This window comes from Trachymyrmex cornetzi, unplaced genomic scaffold (genome assembly GCF_001594075.2).
Source record: "Trachymyrmex cornetzi isolate Tcor2-1 unplaced genomic scaffold, Tcor1.1 scaffold325, whole genome shotgun sequence".
NCBI classification, from domain to species: domain Eukaryota; kingdom Metazoa; phylum Arthropoda; class Insecta; order Hymenoptera; family Formicidae; genus Trachymyrmex; species Trachymyrmex cornetzi.
In genome coordinates, this window is record NW_017297951.1 from 1,053,957 (window position 1) to 1,075,463 (window position 21,507).

General features: G+C 32.9%; 3 protein-coding genes and 1 non-coding gene across 13 annotated transcripts in view; 3 read left to right on the top strand and 1 right to left on the bottom strand.

The window, feature by feature from the left end:
* Positions 1-409: 409 nt before the first annotated feature.
* On the top strand, positions 410-7,727 carry LOC108762901 (Pyrroline-5-carboxylate reductase-like 2). 7 transcript variants are annotated; one of them, XM_018510145.1, is made up of 9 exons: positions 410-456; positions 1,468-1,771; positions 2,258-2,451; positions 4,045-4,182; positions 4,364-4,434; positions 6,126-6,302; positions 6,434-6,646; positions 6,902-7,067; positions 7,143-7,264. In XM_018510145.1, the coding sequence occupies exons 3-9, from the start codon at positions 2,367-2,369 to the stop codon at positions 7,262-7,264; spliced, it is 972 nt and encodes a 323-aa protein (XP_018365647.1). In that variant the 5' UTR covers positions 410-456; positions 1,468-1,771; positions 2,258-2,366. The 7 variants fall into 7 exon arrangements, with proteins under 7 accessions (XP_018365647.1, XP_018365646.1, XP_018365648.1 ...); XM_018510144.1 differs by lacking the exon at positions 410-456 and adding an exon at positions 561-602; XM_018510146.1 differs by lacking the exon at positions 410-456 and adding an exon at positions 742-756.
* A 1,766-nt stretch (positions 7,728-9,493) lies between these two features.
* LOC108762900 (uncharacterized) lies at positions 9,494-11,687 on the bottom strand. Of its 3 annotated transcripts, XM_018510141.1 has the most exons (5): positions 11,534-11,687; positions 11,048-11,233; positions 10,835-10,969; positions 10,314-10,535; positions 9,494-10,248 (listed from the first exon to the last, which is right to left on the bottom strand). In XM_018510141.1, the coding sequence occupies exons 2-5, from the start codon at positions 11,184-11,186 to the stop codon at positions 9,560-9,562; spliced, it is 1,185 nt and encodes a 394-aa protein (XP_018365643.1). In that variant the 5' UTR covers positions 11,187-11,233; positions 11,534-11,687; the 3' UTR covers positions 9,494-9,559. The 3 variants fall into 3 exon arrangements, with proteins under 3 accessions (XP_018365643.1, XP_018365642.1, XP_018365645.1); XM_018510140.1 differs by having other exon boundaries at positions 11,048-11,687; XM_018510143.1 differs by lacking the exons at positions 10,835-10,969; positions 11,048-11,233; positions 11,534-11,687 and adding an exon at positions 10,665-10,819.
* A 1,432-nt stretch (positions 11,688-13,119) lies between these two features.
* LOC108762902 (von Hippel-Lindau disease tumor suppressor) overlaps positions 13,120-21,507 on the top strand; it is a 57,952-nt gene continuing 49,564 nt past the window's right edge. Inside the window, exon 1 of one of the 2 annotated variants that reach the window (XM_018510151.1) lies at positions 13,120-13,696. The gene's annotated coding sequence lies outside the window, so the exon portion shown is untranslated. The remainder of the gene's footprint in view (positions 13,697-21,507) is intronic. The other variant, XM_018510152.1, reaches the window with a different exon arrangement.
* TRNAY-GUA (transfer RNA tyrosine (anticodon GUA)) lies at positions 16,180-16,273 on the top strand. The gene is made up of 2 exons: positions 16,180-16,216; positions 16,238-16,273. It is a non-coding gene; the product is annotated as a tRNA-Tyr (tRNA).

Here is a 21,507-nt window from a genome sequence, read left to right on the forward strand (position 1 = left end):
AGGCGCATAATATTATTTAATATTTTAAGCACATTCTAAATTAAATGTACATTTAATATTCTAAGAATATGCTTAAAATATTAAATAATATTATGCGCCTATACGAGGAATCTTTTGTTGCACATGCAGCTTTAAAACACCGGGCCATTAAAGACGTCTGTTCGTCAAATTGTAAATATATAATTTTAAAACGCAATCGTTTCTTGCAATATACGCGTTTAGACATCGCGTCTAGATAAGATAAAAATTGAGTTATCATACATTTCTTTTTGTGTGGCTTCTCAGTGATAGCTGCAACGTCATCTATATATCTCGGGTGCAACACATTCGCTGAACGTCGATAGTATAGATCGGCAGAACTCTAAAATAAGAAAAGAAAATTCATTGCTGTTATACCTACTGATTCCATTTTTCCTTGATGGACTCTCTTGGAGTGCCGAGTGCTTTCCATTTGGGGTGCGTTTGGAGAGACACTATCAACGCTATTTGCGCCATTCTATCTTCATCGTTCAATAGAAAAACACGTAAAACAAGGATAGAATTACATAAATATGCTAATAGCGTCTCTCCGAACGCACACTTGGTGACACAAGTTGACGCAAGTATAATTCTCTCCTTGTTACTCTATGGATGCCAAGAAAGATTGGGTGCTATCCATTTAGGCTCAGTTCCAGATTCAATTTATTTTTAATCTCTTTCCAATTCTAAAATTGGAAAGATATGAGGCATAAGTTGAATCTCAGTTAAGAATTAACAGTGAGTTGTGGAACTGAGCCTTAATGACACAAATCGTTATCTTTGTTATTCCACTGAATGTTAAGAAAAATAAAATTATGCTTGTATCAACTTGTGTCACTAAATAAAAAGCATCCATAAAATGATTGTGTCATTAATGCTCGTTTCTATCAATATAGTTTAATTTTAATTAAAGTTGAATGGAGAAGTTGATCTACTGCATTGATAGAAACAGATATAAATGGAAAGCATCTATGTTCAGTGCGAAATTATAACATAATTATTATATATATATATATATATATAAGACTGGATATATATGAGTAGTAGAATATTATTAGAGAAAATAATATTAGAAAATTATAGGCGTATTAATGTTAGGAAAATGTATTCTGATTTAAGCCTAGAATATATACACTCTTTTTGCATTACATAAAATGTACATTGGAATACTGGGGATCATATCTTTAGAGTAACTTTAGCAAAAATGGACATATTTCAATTATATAATATGTATTTTCAATCGATGGAGAATCGATCAAAAAACAGGCCCATAAATTATAAAAGTTGATAGAAGTAAGGAGAGAGAGAACTCCGAGAAATACAGATTCAAAAAAAGTCCAGAAATGCCAAAAAATTCGATGCTGGAGTCTCAGTAATCTTAATGTGTATATATCTAGAATTTAGTTTTTCTCAAATCACAGATCCATTACTTATTCTTCATTTTTATAGGTGATTTACCTAAAAAGAGATATAATTGGGCGACAACCGCAAGTGGGGAGGAATCACTGCTTATTTGGAGTCCGATTAGATGCCTAGATAACAGGAATTTTTCCATCACAAAGATAGGCCAATACCTTAAACATATATATAAGAACGATCGAAATTGGATGCATAGTAATGAAAGAACAGAGGCTATTTGCACACACTGTAGAATACTAGATTACGAGCGGATAAATAATATCTGATTGTCAATCAATCCTTATCAACGGTATCTCATCTATCACTTTGCCATTGTCAGTATTGCACTGGAAACGTAAGAGAAATACTTATAAATATTTAATTCTTGTCGTATTGTTATTCTTCAAAAGTATTACCTGCATGTATTTTCTTGGCTGTTAATTAGATGGAATCAAGAATGTTAAATACATGATGCAAAACTGAATAAAATTTGTAATTAATTTTGAGAGATACTCAATGGAATTTTATTGTATTGATATCAAAATCTATGATACAAATTGTGACATATGATATTTTATAGCATCAATAATAAGGAACATAATAGATACTTATTATAATATTTAATTTATAATTATAATTATCTACTTATTACCATTTTAATATACATATTTACATATAATAGATATTACATTCATATTTCATTATCAATGCAGCGAGAATTATTGCATATCAATAACTGAATTTGCATTGAAATAAATTTTATCATAATTGATGCTTTATTATTAACACATTTAATTATATTCATTATTATTAATACATCTTTATTAAATTTTTTTTTCAGATGCTGTATGATCCTAAGAAGAAAACGATTAATAAATAAAAAATGGAGATTCTTAGAATTTTTAATTGAGAGAACTCTGTTTATTTGTTACATTAATTGCTAAGCAATTATGAAGATGACCGTCAGTCTGAGAACAATGGGTTTTATGAAATTAAGTCATCGTGTTCGGCAGAGTCTAAACATGCGCAAGTATGGTGAGTAATGTCTTTTGTAAATATGATTATCTTGTTTTTATAATAAAATTTTTGACACACCTTTCAACTTTTCGGTGCTACTTCTGAGTATGGTATGTATATATCCAGTGCTTTTTCATTGTCTTTTTTATTACTTAATAATTAATAAAAGTATATGCATTTATTTGATATCGTTACGTTCCTTAATATTTGGCGTTTTGATTGAAAAAAATTCTTCATAATATATTTACTTTTATAAAAATTGTAAGCAATAGAATTAGATTGGGTATATCATGTTCAAATGTGTCGTTTCATAGACCCATGCATTTTCACAATGCATGGGTCTATGAGACGATATTTATTGTTATTAAATATCATGCGAAATTAATTGATTAATTGTTATTATCTTTCTTCCTGTCATTTAATGTAACTAAATTTGCATTAAATAAAATTAAAGTAAAATAACATTTAATTTTTTATTTAATGTAATTAAAATTTAGATATTGCTTATATTTAAAGAATATTTACCAATATTTAAAATTTTTTTACGTAATTGTCGAGGAATATTTCATTGAAAATAATATGATGTGTGCTATACATATGTCATAATTTTATTTTATCACTAATCTCATATTAAAAAATACATAGGCAAATTCATCTGTCTCTTAAATTTGTATCAATTCTACTATTAATTAAAGATGGAAAAAATGATGGAAAAAATACGAACGCAATTAATTCAATTAGAAGTTTTAGAAATAGGCCAATGGAAATTGTAGGAAATTACGATGTAAATATATTTAAAAAATGATAAATTCTAATAAAATACAATAAAAACATTCATTAAGTATATTTTATATAATTAAAATGAAAAGAGTAACGAAACTGTAAAATGTAACACTTATAATGTTGTATAATGTCATTATAATGTACCTACTTTAACTATATTGTTATTGAGAGTAACCACAGACGATAATATTTATTTAATCAAAATGTCCATAAAAAGGTCGTAAATGAGATATAAAGAGGCTGATTTAATGTTTCTTTATCATTACGCTACAGTGAACAGAAAATACATATTTGAGCTGTACCACAAATCAATCCAAATGACAAAATGAGTTTAGTGGTCGACGCGGCCAATTGCGGTCAATATTGCGCGTTTTCAAAGTTAGAAAACATGCACATAAGACGTACAAGATTGTGCTGTTATCTCCTGTAAGATTACATAAAAATACAGACCATCTGCGCGACAGAAAGCGACGAGGAATAATGCGCGATAGAAATAGAAGGAGATACGAGAGCGCGAGATGCGAATAGTGTGTTTGAACAGAGATTGACCTCGGCAGCGTAAAAAATTATAAGCTTTAGTTGCCATCTTATCGCATTCATATCACCATTTCAAAGCAACAAATACGACTGTTACAACTAGATCGCTGCGAAAGCACAGAAGTAGAGTGACTTATTAAATAATCTGTTGTTCGTACGTCGGAACGAATAATATTCGATTTTCGCGTATTGTAAGATAATCTACGTGATTCATCTTCCTTTTGTTCTTCCGCTGCGAATGCGCGTTGTGGAACAAAATTGTGATATCTTTTTTTCGTCTGTATTTTGCAGTGAGTGATCAGCATCTCGCAGACGGCGAGGTGAAGAAACAAAAGATACCGCTAAACATCAATATCAATATGCTGAAAATCGGTTTCCTCGGCGGGGGAAAAATGGCCCAGGCGCTTGCTAAAGGTTTTATACGGGCGGGTAAATAGTTTTTTCTATGTATATATTTTTAACGACATATAATTTTTTTTCATTTAATATTACACGTTTTAACGATATACAGATTATCAGTTACATTGATTTGATCAACAAAAGTTCACTGAAAATATCTCGAAATGTTTTTCGCATTTTCTTATTTCACGAGACTTCTCTCATTTTACAGATTTGAGCAAAGGCGAAATGATACTGGCTAGCTGTCTCCCAAATGATACCGGCAGTATTGAAACTTTTAAGGTGAGATAATAAACAGTTTATCACGTAAGGAAGATTCCGATAATAGATCGAAAGATTTTCTTTTGTTCATAATATGTTTGATAAGAATACCGCCGGGGATAAGGTGCGATTTCCCATCGTAATGAATTCATTGTAATAATCGGAGATGTAAATTCTTTGTGATATCTAATATTAAAAACATTTTACAAATAGAGAAAGAACATTCGCGTTCCATATCACAATATTTTATGAGACTTTGAAACTGATGGATTAACTTGATAAAAAAATGTATATGTTATGATTAAAAGTCAATATTTTATACATTACATTTGCGAAGAAATACCAAAAAAACAAGTTTAAATGTTTACTGAAAATTCAAAAATAAATAATAAACATTGTATATGTAACAATTAAACATTTTAGAAAAAGGACGAAAAGATTGTTAACACTTTTTTAATCAAATTGATGTGTTTAAACTATAAAATAGTCATGAAATGCCAGAACGCTTACTCATCGTATAAAAATGATATACCAGAGAAATAAAAATTATTTTGGGTTAAATAGACCCAAACAGACTAACAGGGTTAATAAATTATCCCATGATAAGATATAGTTTTATAATTTCTATATATTCTAATCGCGTATGTATTAAATGTTTGGTGATTATCGATCGAGACATTTTCAAACATTTTGTATTTATATTATTATCACCTGTGCGCGAATTCTAGAATTGTATCTACAAGTTCTATTTGTATATATCACGATACAAAAATATGAAGTGTTCCTCTCTATTCAGTTATATTTTCACTTGTAAAAACTGTGAACTGAGGAAGTGAGGTGTGCTTTCCAACAAACGACACAAATAACACGGTATGACACAATGAAATAATGGATCATTATATCCTTGTTGTTTGCCAATGTTAGGCAAAGATGACATGATCACTCCCAAGTAGCATAACAGCGCTTGTAAAGCGCTAAAATAGCGATTATATGCGCTTTTTTAGTGCTTTGTTAACGCTTTGTAAGCGCTGTGCTCCTTGGGCTGTGTCGCTTGTTGGAAGGCACACAAGATCTAATAATCACATCTACAAAATAAAACTTTCTATATGTAAGACATGTTTACTAATATTAATAGAGAAGCAGGGCTAAGTAAAATAACTGATATGACTTATTAAAAAAATATATATAAAATAGATTCCAAAAACTTATTTAAAATATTAAATAAGAAATGGTTAGAGAAGTTTTTTAAAATAATAAATACTAAATAAATTTTTTTTATTTAAAACATATTTTAAATAGCTTTATTTTAAATACAACCAAGTCGTGGTAGAGAGTGTAGATGTAATATTACGGTACATACGTTACTTTGTGTTTAACTCAGAATGTCCTCAGAAAAATCACAATGATTTTACATAAGTGAAAACATCTTATATTTTACAGTGATTTAAATTTAGATAATATCAAACATATCAGATATGCGTGAAAGAATATATGAACAGATAGTAGTAGTCTTACCTGTTTTGATAGAAGATGATAATAATATCTCAAGACGATTATCAAGATAAAACTATCCATAATATGATAAAATTATACGAAAAAAATATTTAATCAAATTTTGATAAAGAAAATTTTAATTTCCAGGTAGTAAATACTGTACTGCCAAATGTGTTATTAAGTGTATCAAAACCTGTATATCTAATTAACGTTTTCAGGAAATGGGATCAAATACTGTTTTTACGAATATACCTGTCATCGATCATGGTGACGTGTTAATCCTTTCGGTAAAACCGCAAGTTGTACCAAAAGTATTATCAGAATTTAGGGTACACGACAACAAGAAGTTACTCCTTTCCATCGCCATGGGCATTTCTTTGACGTCACTAGAAAAGGTAACACGGTTCTATCATCGAACAAAAATTCGTTAATGCATTATGATATAAATTATTCTTCTAAAGGATCATCTAAATCATCTAAAGGAAAAAAAAAGAAGAATGTCATATTACAGAGAGAATATTTTCAGGCACTGCCAAAAGAAACGCCTGTGATAAGAGTAATGCCGAACACACCTGCATTAGTTGGCTGCGGTGCTACGGTATTTGCGCGTGGAAAATACGCGAGTGACAAAGATGCGGAGATCGCAGAAAAACTATTTTCCTCCGTAGGCATCTGCGAAGAAGTCCCGGAAAATTTCATTGATCCTGTAACTGCTTTGGCCGCTTCCGGTCCTGCCTATGTGAGCAAACATTCCAGTTTCAATTTTTTAGTTCAATTTTTTTAGTTCTAAACAATCTGCTGCAATGTTTTTACAAATAATTATTGGAATTAAATTTAAAAAATAGAGAAACAAAAAGTGAGTTTTATATTTTTACGGGTTTTTTGAATTGTATAATTCACATTATCGATTTTTCTTTTATTTTTAAATTATCAAGTTTGTTTCCATCTTTAAGAAAATGACTATTATTATAATGAGAAATGAAAATTTCTTTAGATATATATGGTAATCGAAGCAATGGCCGATGGTGGAGTTAAAATGGGACTTACTAGGCCTATCGCATATAAACTCGCTGCGCAAACTGTCTTAGGCGCTGGTACAATGGTCCGCGAGACAAATCTCCATCCAGGACAGCTCAAGGATGACGTAACTTCACCAGCAGGTTAGAATTTACTTATATTAATTAAAATCTCTATTTTTTTCAGCCACAATATATATTTTCCTTTTTCATTTGCAGGCTCGACCATAACTGCTGTTCATCAATTAGAGAAGCATGGCTTAAGATCGGCATTAATCAACGCTATAGAGGCAGCAACACTTCGATGTAAAGAAGTTAGTTCACAGACCAACAAGAATTAGTAATGACAATTATTGTTGTATTGACATTTTAAAGAAAGATATCAAGAGATACGATAATGACTTGATATAAAATAACGTAGATAATATTTTTATGTTTAAAGAGTATCAAATGAGGTATAATAATTACACTTGAAGATACGAGTTAACATTCATTAATTTATTGACTCGGATGAATAAATCCAAATGTGTTTAATGCCTATTCGAGTCCAAACACCAGATGAAGTTGTGTATCAAAATTTTACCTGTTGACTATCGACATGTCAAGTAATGTTATAATCTTATATAACTAACACTATATTATTGTTCTAGGGAGCACAGTGATGTATATATAATAGTTAGGTTATATTGAAAAGCAAACGCAGTTAGATTTAGCGTATATCTATTTCATACCTCAATGGTTAAACAAAAAAATTATAACATTTATTATTACAATTACAATGAACGTAACGATTCTAACTTGAATAGCGACAAGTGACTAACGAATATTATTTAAAAATGAAATTTATAAATCTTGTAATATTTTTGTCATCATTATTGAGTTCTTACAATGTTGTGCTTGGCAGGTTAGATCTTAACAGTCACATAACTGATTAAGGAGATTATTTCAACACTGGAATTGTAAATCATCTCAACATGCCAAGTAATTAAATAATGTAATTATAAACTGGATATACATGCTGAAGATGACTTAAAAAGAAGTCGAAACGTTCATTGTAATTGTAATAATAAAACTTATAATTTAACCATTGAGGTGTGAAATAGATATACGCTAAATCTAATTGCGTTTGCTCCCAACTGTCTATATAGCTGTTGATTGATTCTGAGAGCCTCTGTTAAATCAAATTTATATATTGAAAAGGATCCGACTAAGAATCGCGCGCGCGCGCGCGCGAAACGTATGATTATACTAATATAATAAAGGTTTTGATACACAACTACTACATCTGGTGTTTGGACTCGAATAGGCATTAAACACATTTGGATACGAGTTAACTCTTAACTGAATTTTAAGATGACAATTGAGATATCCCTATTTTATATTGGGGATGTATTTATCAATTTTGTTAATTATTTAAAGAATAATCACATTACTGTGGTAATTTGCTATTATAGTTAACACACATAATGTGATGACCTTGTGATAATTCGAAATTTTAAGGAATATATAATATCTTTTATAATATATTATATAGGACCGTATATGTGATAACACAAACTATAGAAACCAAAGCCTTAAACTATCGCAAGAAGAATTAATTATTTACAGATTTTAATATGCCATTCAATATTATTAAGACCGTTTCGAAGATGCAAATAAGCATCAAAAATTTGTTAAATTGCTAGTCAATTTAATTCATGATATTACTGCGGTAGTTTAATAGAGTTAGCGGTTCAAGACCGAAAAATTATTTCGGCGCGCGTTTCTGGGGACTACACACGTAGTATATAAATTCACATAAGAATTATACAAGCATTAAGATCCAGTTTAAGGCTTTGATTTCTATAGTTTGTGTTATAAAATATCTTTATTATTATTAAACTGTAGCAGTTTAAAATACTGCTGTTAGTCTCTCTGATATAATGTCGGTAGGAACTATTTTATAAATAATTATTTAAAGTATTAGTAGACTTTCTTTTGATCATTTGGAAATAATCTTTTAGTTTTGAGAAATAAAAAATATAGATCTGATACTAAATGATAATAATAGGTGCAATCCATTTGGCGCTACAAATGCTTCGAAGCATCAAGTTGTTCGTAGTCAATGACTTTCAACACATTTGTACAAGTTGACACTATTTTCACAATATAATATAAACCATTTAGGCTATAATTAATATAGAGTAAAAATTATATTATACTCTTATAAAAACAGTTTATAAAAGTACTTATTATAATTTTTTTTAATAATTGTAAAAATATTATAAGTGTTAAAATGTTTAAACAAGACTGACACTTAAAAATTATTGAGAAAATATAAGGAAATTTTATATATTCCTATTAAAATTTGTACAAATATATATCTTTATTCTATTCAAACTAATTTTTAATTACATATTTAATTGATTTTTAATTGTATATTTAATTGTATTTTGATATATTTGTTAATATTTGATTGTATACATCACGTAAAGAATTAAATAAATAAATATTAACATGTTAAAAAGCTTTTTTGTTATTGTGTCATTTAATATTTTGTAATTTTAATGTTGAATAATTTTAATGTTTGTAATCATTAGGCACCAATGTGAAATATTTTTCTATATTCAACAAATTCATTTCTTGCACTCTTTATCTCAACTAACGTTCGACATCAGTTTCTCTTCCTTAGCTTGCACACGTTTAAAACCGAGATTGAATTCTGTCTTAAACATTTCTCTATAATAACTTTCCTTCACTATATCACTTTCAGGTACATCTGTTTGTTTGCACATTAACACATAGGATTTATGCATTGTGGCTATGTTTAGATTTGCATCCAAATAACATTTACCACTACAATCCTTCGGATCTGTCGATTTCTCGGATGGAAAAGATCTAATATGTTCGCGCACTCGCTCTTTTATGTCCTCACTTTTCTTAGTTTTTGGCGTGTGCCTACCTCTTTGGTCCGGTTCGATGATACCACTTGGTGACATTCGTTTCTTCTCCATCACATGTCGCACGAATTTTTCAGATACTGCAAACGTGCTAAGAAACATTGACTTGCACACAGTGATGAATTCACCCTTCGATAAGAGAGAGTACGTGAAGGTCACCTGCCGGCATCTCGAAGAACGCTGTGGCTGAACATTGTTGCGCAATCGAGTACGTTGTTTCGGAGATTCTTTGACAGATTTGGCGATATATTGCTTTCGCTGTTGCCACGTATAGATCCTCCAAAAGGCTTTGTGCAATTCTTCGCGTTCGTTCTCGTCTATCTTCTCCGCACAATGCATTCGACAAACGCAGGGATGTCCCATCTTTTTAGCTGGCACTATTTTGCCTGAAAAACACAAACTGTTAATTTTTTGTCTATTAATCCAATCTGTTTATTGTCTCTGTATTTACCTCCGACCCCAATGTATTCTTCCCCTTTTAATCTAGCATTTTTCTTCAAGTTTACTTTCCAGTTTTCAGGTTGCTTTAGACGTTTCATAGATTCTTTATGTTCCTTCAATGGTTTTGTATTCTTTCTCTGCTTAAACTTAACTGAACTTTCTGCGAAATCCTTATTACTAACTGACAGTGGCTCTTGTGACTCATCTATTGTTTGTAAATTCAGTGTATCTCCTGTAATAACACGCAATTGCAATAAAATCTAACAGGAATCGGAATAAAGGGCGATCAAACTCCAATTAACACAATCAACTATTTTATTAATACGATTAAGGTATTGAAAAAGGATTAAGAATTAATTACGTGTTACAGATATTGTCTTAAGCGGTTCTGCTTCTGTTGAGTTAAATAAATTAGTGTTTGATCGAAGTATAGCCTTAAGCATCAATCTCTGTAATAACTTTAAGTTATTGATAATTTTATATAATCTTTTGTTGCAAGACTTATCTGGAAAAATTACAGTAAAAATGTACTTATTAATAGATAAGTTTCTACAAGTCCAGCTCCAGAATGTGGGATGAATTGGGATGTAAGATTTGTATCCCTAGTAGCGGTGTCTTTTAACCATGCCGCATTCATTTGTAATTTGTTTGAATTTTCTGCTGACACTAAATATTAAGAATAGAAAGTGATGATAAGTATAGGAATTCGGAGATGAGCAAAAATATGAACGAGTTTGAATTTACCCATGTTATTAGCACTATGCTTGTAGAATACAACTGAGTGTTGAATTTCCTGCTGTCTGCCTACATTTTTCTCTGTCAACCATTCTTCTACCTTCGTGTGCTGTTCTAATAGATTCGTTTCTTTTGCATCCTGCTCCATTCTGCGCGGTTCACATCTTCCACAATTAGTGGATTCGCGTTTCGAACCTTGTGTATTGCGAAACGAGAGCAAATTTCGCGAAACGTCACAGCGTGATCGGCAAAAAACGGTAAAGAAAGATAAGCGAGCGTAAAGGCTAAGTCACGTTCTGTCGAGGGACAATTTGTAATGCTGAAGGAGTGTTTGTGATCGCGAAAACGTGGTAGACGTTTCTGTGTACCGGTTAGAGTTGACTCGGCGTAGATGAATTTCAAAGAGGACGTATTATTCGTAGTACAACGGCACGATGAGATCATCATAAGACGTGTATTTCGTCACGCGCACGATATTGTGTGGTAGATTGTCACCTGCTGTCACTGTGGAATCTGGTGCACTTGGTCACTTGGTGTAACTTGACTTGGTGTGATATGGAACCGTCGATTTTAGCGAGATTATTTACTTCTCAGATTCAGAACAGGCAATCTTGTACGCTAACGACCTCTCAAGATACGCGGCTAAAGCGAGAACCAACAATTGGAGAAAAATGCGCCAAAACAAGAGAAATTGCAGGATTAAATTGCAAAACCTTAATTCTAATTACAATATTAATAAAATAAATCATAAAAATGCAAAATTCTGTGACATTCATTATTTACATCATAATATCAAGTTTTTTTCAAAATTTGAGAATATTTGACAATATATTATATAAATACTAATATATTTAAAAGTATATTAGATTCGTATTCCTTGTTCGTTCTTAACTTTGCCTCATTCATGTCCCTTTCATTAACTTTAATCTCGATTTTACTCACTCTTTATCTTTTTCTAATTCTTAGAACTGGAAAAAGAAAGTAAGTTAAATTGAGTTAAATCAAGATGAAAGTTAATCTACATTGGTAGAAATGAATCTAAATAGCAGTTACATTTAGTTGTACTTTTTGCAACAATTTTTTTGCAACAAATCCTTGTTCTTTCCTCTTCAGAGGTACCTCTATTATTTCAAGTTGTTTCTCTGCATCTGTATGTTGCTCTTATCTCACATTAATGATAACAAGGATAAAATGATATATCATGCGTAAAACTGAAAGCACCCATAGTACACAATTATGCGTTCGGGGAGACATTATTAATTAGCGCTACTTCTGCCATTTTATCTTCGTTGTTTATTAGACATAAAACAAAGATAGAATGACATAAATAGCGCTAATAACGGGTGCTTTCCAGCAAGGACACAATCAGACACTGTGTAACACAATGAATCGCTTCATCCTTGTTTAACATAGGCAAACAAGGATGTAATGATTCACCGTGTTACATGTGTTTGACCGTGTCCTTACTGGAAAGCACTCAGCGTTTCCCCGAACGCACCTAAAGTACAGTTGTTGCAAACGCATCTAATTGCCGCGCTGTGATTGGTCCGCCGTTGGTGCCACTTCGATAGTTTTAAATTTTCGAGGTAAGCGAGCTTAGCGAGCCAAGTAGTTCATTATGCGCCATGGCGGACCATGACGGCGCATTCGAGTCGCTCCGTATTTTTCGCGATCGTTACCGATTTAAAGTGAATCCTGCGTGCGTGGAATTGTCGTGCGATACATTGAACGTTGCGTACGATCATTATTGTATGTTTATACCGCGATTTCTGTACCGATAAACCGCCTCTCTGCGCGACTCGGAATCGAGCCGGAATCAGTAACGGATTTTTTCAACTTTAAGCTTGTTTGATGTGGAAACTCCTATGATATCGTGACTCCAAACGCGTATTTACTTCGTTCATAACAGAAAATTTAATCCCGGATGCAGTTTATCGTGAATAATACAGTTTTAGTGGCGTGAATGTGCGACAGTTTCTCAAGTGAGCTCCGTGCGATCGTAACAAAAATTTGAAAAGACCTCTGCCGCGGTTCAGAATTAATTGAAATTCTCTCGGCCGTTATTTTCTTTGAAAAATAGCAAGATTCGCTCAATATTCATGTGATTTTAATCAGGATTACACATTCTCGATAATATGAAAGTGTCTCCGATCTTGAGAATTGTACTTTGCAAGCTTTAAAACTGTTTGATCTAAGAGCTCTATCGATATTGAGATCCTAGAAGTACATCTATTTTACTTATAACGAAAACATTCGCCTACGGATGGAATTTATCATAATTAATACAGTACGGTGACGCGAATGTGCGAAAGTTTCTCAAGTGAACTTCGTGCCAAGTTACGAATATGACCAACTCGAACGGTAGCCGACAGATGTCGCGGCGAGTATCTTTCTCGCCGTGACAGCTACGCCGGCGGGCCACGTGACCCCCACTGGTCCACCATCTTGCGTGTGTTTGTCGTGGATGGTCGCGAACTTTGTTGTGCGCGTCCGCGGGTTTCGGCGTGACGCGTGATATGTGTGGACGTAAGGGTGCAGCGAGGTGGAAGGCGTTCGACGACGGTGACGCAACGTGACGACTCAGCTCGGAGGGTGTCCGGCGTGTGCGGTGACGAGCGGCCCGGGAGGGCGGACGACGATCGACGCTGGGCGTCTTCGGTGAGTCGTTGCTTTTTCTAGATTCATGGCTTTATCGCACGTCGCGGTCGTCGCGACACCGATTGTTCTTCTCGCCGTTGCGATGGACTTCTGGAGCGGCTCGCTGCGAGGACTGTCACGTGTTGAAGCGTTCGCTCCTTTAATGGTCGAGCGTGCGACCGTCTCGTATTTGTTACCTAACTTTACCTGCTTGCATCAGCTGGGTGCGCGTCCGTGAATTTTACAACTTGGGCGCGTTCACATACAGAAAAATATATGCTCTACGTAAATAATTATTAGTTGTTTCAAGTATTTCAAAAGTTCATAAGTTCCGTAAAACTATCTATAAATTCATCACAAGCATTAAGTCTAATCAGAATATTTTGTGAATCCTCTAATGAGTTTAACTCTTTACATTCGAATGGCAACCCTCAGTCGCTACTTGGTTTGATGCAGTAACTTGAGTCGTGAGTGGCGAGTGAGACAATGACTATGTTTGATCTGGGCGAACTTCAAAGTTTTGATTGCACTATCAACACGGGTAGCCATTGGATGGAGAGTTATATGTTTTCTTCTAGGATACATAATATGATACGATAAGATGCGATAAGATTTTATCTCCCTATTGAAAAGTGCGCCCACTGCAAAAAGAGTTAATACTTTAACTAGATTCTTAAATAAAATTAATTCAATTTGCTTATTATATAAAGTCATTTCTTTGATCAATTTTATAATGTTCTTAAAAAAATTAATTCTTGTTTGAAGTAGGTACATTATGAGTTTTTCTATAATTTGTAATAAATTTATTTTAAAGTTATTACCAAGAAAGTATATTTTATTAAAGATTCTTAAAAAAATTAATTCTTGTTTGGAGAGTACGTTATAAGATTTTCTATAATTTGTAATAAATATATTTTAAAGTTATTATCAAGAAAGTATTTTTTATTGAAGATAATAAATTAAATTGAGTAATTACTTTTCTTAGAGTAACAGAATGATATTTTTCTGTGTGCAGAAACTTCTCCTATATTCTGTTCAACGACAGGTTTAAAATGAAGACCTGCATTGTATACGTAAATACAACACGCTCAGGCCTAGACTTAGAAAATTGAGCGAGTAAAATAATTTTGATATCTTACTTTGTGCGCTATGTCTCCTATATGTATGCACAAAGCTACACTGAAAAAAAAAAGTTGCTGTTTCAAAAAAATATTAGTTGATTCAACTAAATGTAGCGATCACGGATTGTTAAGCAAATATTTGTTAATTAAATTAAATATTTGTTAATTCAAACAAATAACATGTTTTACATTACAAGATTTTGTTAATCTAAATATATAAATATTTGAACTAAATAATCATTACGAACTAAACGCAGTTAGTCAAGTTAACAATTTTTTATTCTCAGTGTAGAGATTTTCAAATGCAAGAATGAACGTCATACATTTGGTCCATCATATTTTTCGGGACCTGTTTAAGGTAGAATGAGATAGATTATGCATAAGATAGAATGAAATCCACGCGCCTCATTCTATCTTAAGCAGGTCCTGAAAAATACGGAGAACCAATCAGAGATTGTCTAAACGGTGTCCAATCATATTTGAGGATCTCTATGTGAAGGGAGAAAATCTCTTGTTGAATAGAATATAGGTGCACACACACACACACACACACATATGTATCATTTTAACCTTAGCACTTTAAATTCCAAAAGTGTACACTACAAGAGGTATGTTTTTTATAGTTCAGCTACAGAAAACAGATAGTTTTCTCTCGTTTAACATATTCGTTGAATGACAAGGATAAAATGATACGCAGGTGCACTCGGGTGAAGTTGCTGAACGCAGTCCTTGTTGACGTGATGTCATGAAGTGGACGGTCAGCTTCGAGCCGGCGCGAGATCGATCGCGTTTCACAATTCCGTCGACTCCGACATGACGGGATCCTCGCTCGCGGGGAGATTTTTTTATCGCGGGGCGCGTTGGATAATATATTACAGCCGCTTACGTCAGCGCATGCATGATCGACGATGCTTGCGTGTATGTAAGAAAATAAATGCACGCCTCGTGAAGGTTGCACATGTTACTTCAACGCAGTGGTGTGATCACTCTGTAAGAACTTGGCGTTCGATCGTATACAAATATGTGCATGTCGTAGCGATGGTGTCACTTTCATATTAAATCACCTTTCGCGTATAACGGGTATACATCCAAGATTCCTTGTAGCAAGAAAAGATTGAGGATACGTCAACAATTGACTAAATAAGGGATAAAGATTCGACGTATCGGGAATTAGGAATAAGGAATTAGCTTCCAAATAAAGAGAAGTCATGTATTCACATTCGATTTCTTATTTTCCCCCAAGAGAAAAAGGGAAAAAATGCTTCTCCATTTTGTAACTAATTCTAACTTTTCGTGTTTAATTCTTTATTTTTTAAATTCAGTTTCCTATGTCCAGAGCGTAACGATTGTTTCTGAAGGTTAAATTACGAATCGTTCATATAGCCTTCGATAGCTCAGTTGGTAGAGCGGTGGACTGTAGTATGAGTAAAGGTAGAGAGACATCCATAGGTCGCTGGTTCGAATCCGGCTCGAAGGAATTTTTTTTCCCTACTGCGATTTCTTAGCTTTCATTTTACCGAGCTTCTCTCCACGAATTAGAATCATATGTGTCATTACTAACATATTTTTGTTAAAAAAGGAAATTGAGAGCACGTTTTAAAAACTACTTTTTAAAACATTTTTTATATACACAGACGATTATAAACAAACAAAAACCTGTTAGTCGTTACTCGTTATTCAGTAGATAGAAATTAATACAATGGAATGTCAACAAGAGATTTTTTATACAATTGTGTATTATATTGCTAAACATATTCTACAACGCGTAAAATTTTTTTGAACTTTGACCTGCTTTCTCTTCTACTAAAACAATTAATGCGATTGACCAATATTAAGCTTGCGAGTACAAAATAAAAAAAAACAGAACGTGCGAAATTTACTTTAAAATTCCCAAGAAAAATACATACTGCACGCAAGTGATAATTATGTGTTTCTAATATTTCAAAAGTTCATCTATTCGCAAACCTATCATAAATTCATCCGAAGCATCAAATTTCTTTAAATTATATTCTGAATCCCAATAAGATTAATAAATTAAAACAAGTACGATTTGCTTAATTACATAAAGTCACCTTCGGTTAATTTTGTAATGTTCTTTAAAAGAAAATAAAATTCTTGTTTTGAGTATACAATGAATTTTTTTACAATTTGTATAATAAATAATATTTTAAAATATTTAAGAAAATATTCTTCATTAAAGTTAACCGTTACTAAAAAAAAGGAAATAAATTGAAATGAATAAATAATTACTTTTCTTAGCAATAGAATATTTTTCTGTGTGTGTATGTGTGTTTGTGTGTGTGTGTGTGTATTGTAAAAATGTCCATTAATGCACATGTATGCCCGTCATCGTAATCTGGTTAGGCAAGATATAAGAAATCACGTTGTTATCGTAGTTCTGTTTCTGTCGATAGCATAACGATATCGCGCGATGGCACGAAGAGCATCGTAATCTGAACGGACGAGCTTAAAACGAACGGTGGCGAACGGATGAAACTATGAATATTCGCGATTAAACGGATTAAAGGCCGAAAAATATCCATATTATCGGACATATAGGACGGCCATAAGGCGCAGTCGCGCGCTCGCGATATATATCCGGAGTAATTTATAGCCGCACGCTCTAATCGTCTTTTCCAACTATAATTTATTACTACTCCATCCATATTTATTGGCACTTCGGCCACTGCATTCTGCCGACCATCAGATTGGTTATATTGTTGGCGGTCCGATACACACTGCAATAAATTATCCAGCGCGCGAAGGCGCGACGGCTGACGCGTACTGATAGATTGCGGAGAGAGGAGAAACGATTTATTTAAGCACTGCGGTATTTTACACGGTCCGTAACAATTTTTGATGTATATACATATATGTATGGTTTGAGATATACAGCCCGTTTCATGAACCGCGAATTAAAGTAGGAGAAAAGTGTAATAAAGAAATAGGTCTGCTAGCGTTATTTGCCTTTTTGAGAGAGAGAGAGAGAGAGAGAGAGAGAGAGAGAGAGAGAGAGAGAATACAGCACTTTATTTTCTCTCTTTTTAGTGGCCATTATAAGTATATTTATCTCGTGTTAAGTGCAAACATTTTTAGGGACTTCAAGCAACACGAACAAACTTAATGTCTGTGAAGTTCGTATTTCTGCGAATTTTTATAGAAATTTGATGTGTCATTTGATTGTCCACAAACAATATTCATGCATGGAACAAAATTAATTCGATCAGTGCTCGTGAAAATATGTTTTGGTTGATCCGAGACACTCGATATACATGGCGGATAATTTATTAATAATTTCCAAAAAATACTTAAACTTTTTTGACGCGTATAGTATAATCTCAAGTGGTGCACTGAAAAAAAATCTGCTTGGATTAATTAGAATTCTGGTTGAACAATGAACAAATTAGAATTTTCTGGTTGAATCTATATATATATATATTTTTTTATTAGATTCTCTTTCACCAATTCCAATTAACTCTAATCGATGATTAATTCAATCATCGATCGCTAACTGAGAACTAAACACAGTTTGTCTCATAACAGGAAGAGAGAGGAGATGTTCTGATAGATTAAACTGCTGTTGGCACTTCTGCGAGTTGTGTAATCGTCGATTGATTTAACCAGAAATTGGTGACAGTTAGGTCCTTATAATTCTAGTTGAAATAATCAGAATTCTTGATAAGATCAGAATTTTCTTATTCGTCAATTTTTAATTTGAAATTTTTCTCAATGCGTAGAATACAAAGAACGAATAAATCACATCTCTGCGAAATTGATATCTCATTGATAAAATTTCGTTGTAATTAATAGAGTTCTGGTTCTTTCCCAAAGAATTCTATATACAATTTCTGATACGTGTTATTTTCATTTTGTGAATTGAAATTTTTGAAATTCTTATAAACAAAAAAATGTTTTTAGAAGTTTCTTTGCGCATATTTTATTCTACAATGTGCTTTTTGTTTCTTGCTTTTTTCTTTCTCTGCGATCGTTTTATCGACAATTGTATTTCTTGCTACATGTTTCTTGTTTCTTTCGAAGTTCGTCAACTTTTATCTCGGGCAACAAAAAATAAAAAAGGATAAGAAATAAAACGACAAGCTGTAAAAAATAGGAAAAAGGAAGAAACAGGAAACAAAAAGCACATTGTAGAATAGACTTTAGAGTTCTGGATAGCGCTACAAGAATTCTATCAAAAGTATCATAACTTTTTTCACTCTCTTACTTGAAATAAAAAAGTTATTACTAATTTTTGTATCGCGAAAACATGAAATTGGCGTAGTTAAAAATTTTTTTTTTTTTATTTAATCATCAAAACTTTTCGAAACGTATCAGCAACTCTTAGAACTCTTTGAGGAAGAATCAGAACTCTATTAATTAAATTTTGATGATGGAATGCCAACTTCACAGAGATACAAATCACTCACGATTATCAATGGCATCGAGTGAATGCCATCGATATTACGGGTAACTTTGACGACTTAAATTTTAGCGATATTCGGTTGGCTAATTTGAGTTTACATCTAATGATATTCCTTTATCGACAGCTTGTCGTAAATTAAACGTTTGTACAATAATGCGGTTCGTGCGTAGCATCAAAGCTCCATGCGGGCGACACACGCATAATTCGCGTGCATAAGAGCGTACAAGCGTGTAGAGAAACCATTTAGTTTATACCGATTTCCGCTAATATCACGTGTGCATTATTACATGGGTGACGCGTTTTGCATTGATGGTAATACGGTGCTCGATATACCGTGATATGACATAATCTATGCTGAAAAAATTATCGACATTTAAATATTTATGATGCGGCGAACATTGATTGACGGCTGGTAATTGGTAATGAAATTTTTACATGTTTAAAATATTGACGTGTAACAAGCGGAAAAAAACGGCATATTAAATTTTATTTCCTATCACTAATGTATATGAAGCGGATCAATTGGATTTATGACCTGGAAACATTTTTATTACAATCTAAAACAACGTATGTAGGTACATTAAAAATTGTATAGCTTCGAATTACGAAATATATTATCAATAGCGATGTTTTTTGAACGCATATAAAAGATTAATAAAATAAATAATAAATGAAAAAAATAAATAAACAAAAAGTGTATAAAAAAATAACAATCGCAATAAAAGTGATAAGAACAGTTCCACTTATAGCGTCACGTGGTTTATTTTCAAATCGTGTATTTTAATTGCAGCAAAATTAATTTTCCTTGTGAGGGAGGAAATGTGATTGAGCTCGATATTAATATATTCGTTGAATAATTAGAACATACCTATGTAAAAAAAAATGTCATAGATTAAATTTATCCATGCGGATGATTCGCAAACATGTGACTGCCGCTTCTTTGACGCGATGAGACAAGAGATCGAATATACGAGTTCGCGGTGGAAAACGAACGGTACTATCAGTCTCGTTCGATCTGCGTGGGTGTGCACGCGCGAGATATTACGTTCCTGTTCAGTGGCATAGTGCGTAATCGGCCGTTAAATTCGCCCAGTGTCGGCATGAACGACACACAAAACGATTCAATTAGCTCATTCGGCTTCCGGCGCGTCACCGCGTGCGACATCGATACTCCTGTCCGGTCGCTTCTCTTCCAATATCGTGCTTTCACAAAGGTACATAGCGCGATGGTCGTTTATTGTTATTCAAATGACGAGAAGCTGCGTTCGAAATAATTTAATCGCCGCGACCGAAATTCCAGTCTGCCGGAAACGTTTGACGGACGATCGCGCGTACATTAACGGTATCGTCTATATAGAAGAACAGCTGAATTGTCGAATATTTAATATTCCGAGTGTTTTCTTCTTCCAACACTGTGTGCATTGTAATGTACGTCAAATTTAAAGACGTAATCCGTTGAAAGGTTCTCGTAGAAATCATACGGAAAAAGTGGCTTTGGCTGAAACTGACACATTTGTAGATTATGAGAATGCTGATGAAAAGTTTCCGTAGGCAAAATCATAAAAAATGGGAGTCTGTAAAGTTAGCACGGCATTTTATTAATTTTCCAAAAATAATAATTGTTCCGGTAGCACTTTCCATTGTTCTACTGTTCTTTCAAAAATAAAATGTTCTGCATTTTTAATACAAAAAAATAAAAAATAAAAAAACGCTGTGTTAACTTTACGTTCCAGCATAACTTCTTCTAAAGTACCAGATGCCATCGAATATTACGTCAAGTGTTTCCGTTTTTTTAAAGCTAGATTGATTATTATATGATGTTTCAGGACAAAATTCCAACTATTAATAATTTTTACACAGGTTAGATTCGAATTCCACGTGTCGACTCGATAATTTTAGGCATTTTTGACAATAGTTCATGTTCCGCTCGAGTTCTATACGAATAAATTATTTTCAAAGGTTGTTCCGCCTTATAAACATTTTTTAAACAATTTTAATTATCGCTATCAGTACGTCACTTGGCGGAAATGTGTCGTGTTGATTATTTTCAACAATTCTTGGCGGTAGTTTCGAAAAAAATTATTTTTTTAGTCTGAATTACTTATTAAAATACTCTTGGATTGAATTAAAAAAAACTTTTTAGCATTCCGTTAATATCGGGTCTGAAAGAGTTAATGTATGTACGCTCACGATATCGTGAGATCGCAACGCGCTAATGAGGCCTGCGTGTTACTTTCGGAAATGTAATTAAGGCCATGATTGCTTGTAGTGGCTGGAATATTGACGTAGCT

Excerpts from the sequence above, each read along its gene's own strand:
- LOC108762901 (XM_018510145.1), top strand. The coding sequence starts at position 2,367 with ATGAAGATGACCGTCAGTCTGAGAACAATGGGTTTTATGAAATTAAGT. Across the intron at positions 4,183-4,363 it reads TAAAGGTTTTATACGGGCGG|ATTTGAGCAAAGGCGAAATG; the intron begins GTAAATAGTTTT and ends CTCATTTTACAG. Across the intron at positions 7,068-7,142 it reads TGACGTAACTTCACCAGCAG|GCTCGACCATAACTGCTGTT; the intron begins GTTAGAATTTAC and ends TTTCATTTGCAG.
- LOC108762900 (XM_018510141.1), bottom strand. The coding sequence starts at position 11,186 with ATGGAGCAGGATGCAAAAGAAACGAATCTATTAGAACAGCACACGAAG. Across the intron at positions 10,970-11,047 it reads GCATAGTGCTAATAACATGG|TGTCAGCAGAAAATTCAAAC; the intron begins GTAAATTCAAAC and ends CTTAATATTTAG. Across the intron at positions 10,536-10,834 it reads AGAAACTTATCTATTAATAA|GAGATACACTGAATTTACAA; the intron begins GTACATTTTTAC and ends GTGTTATTACAG.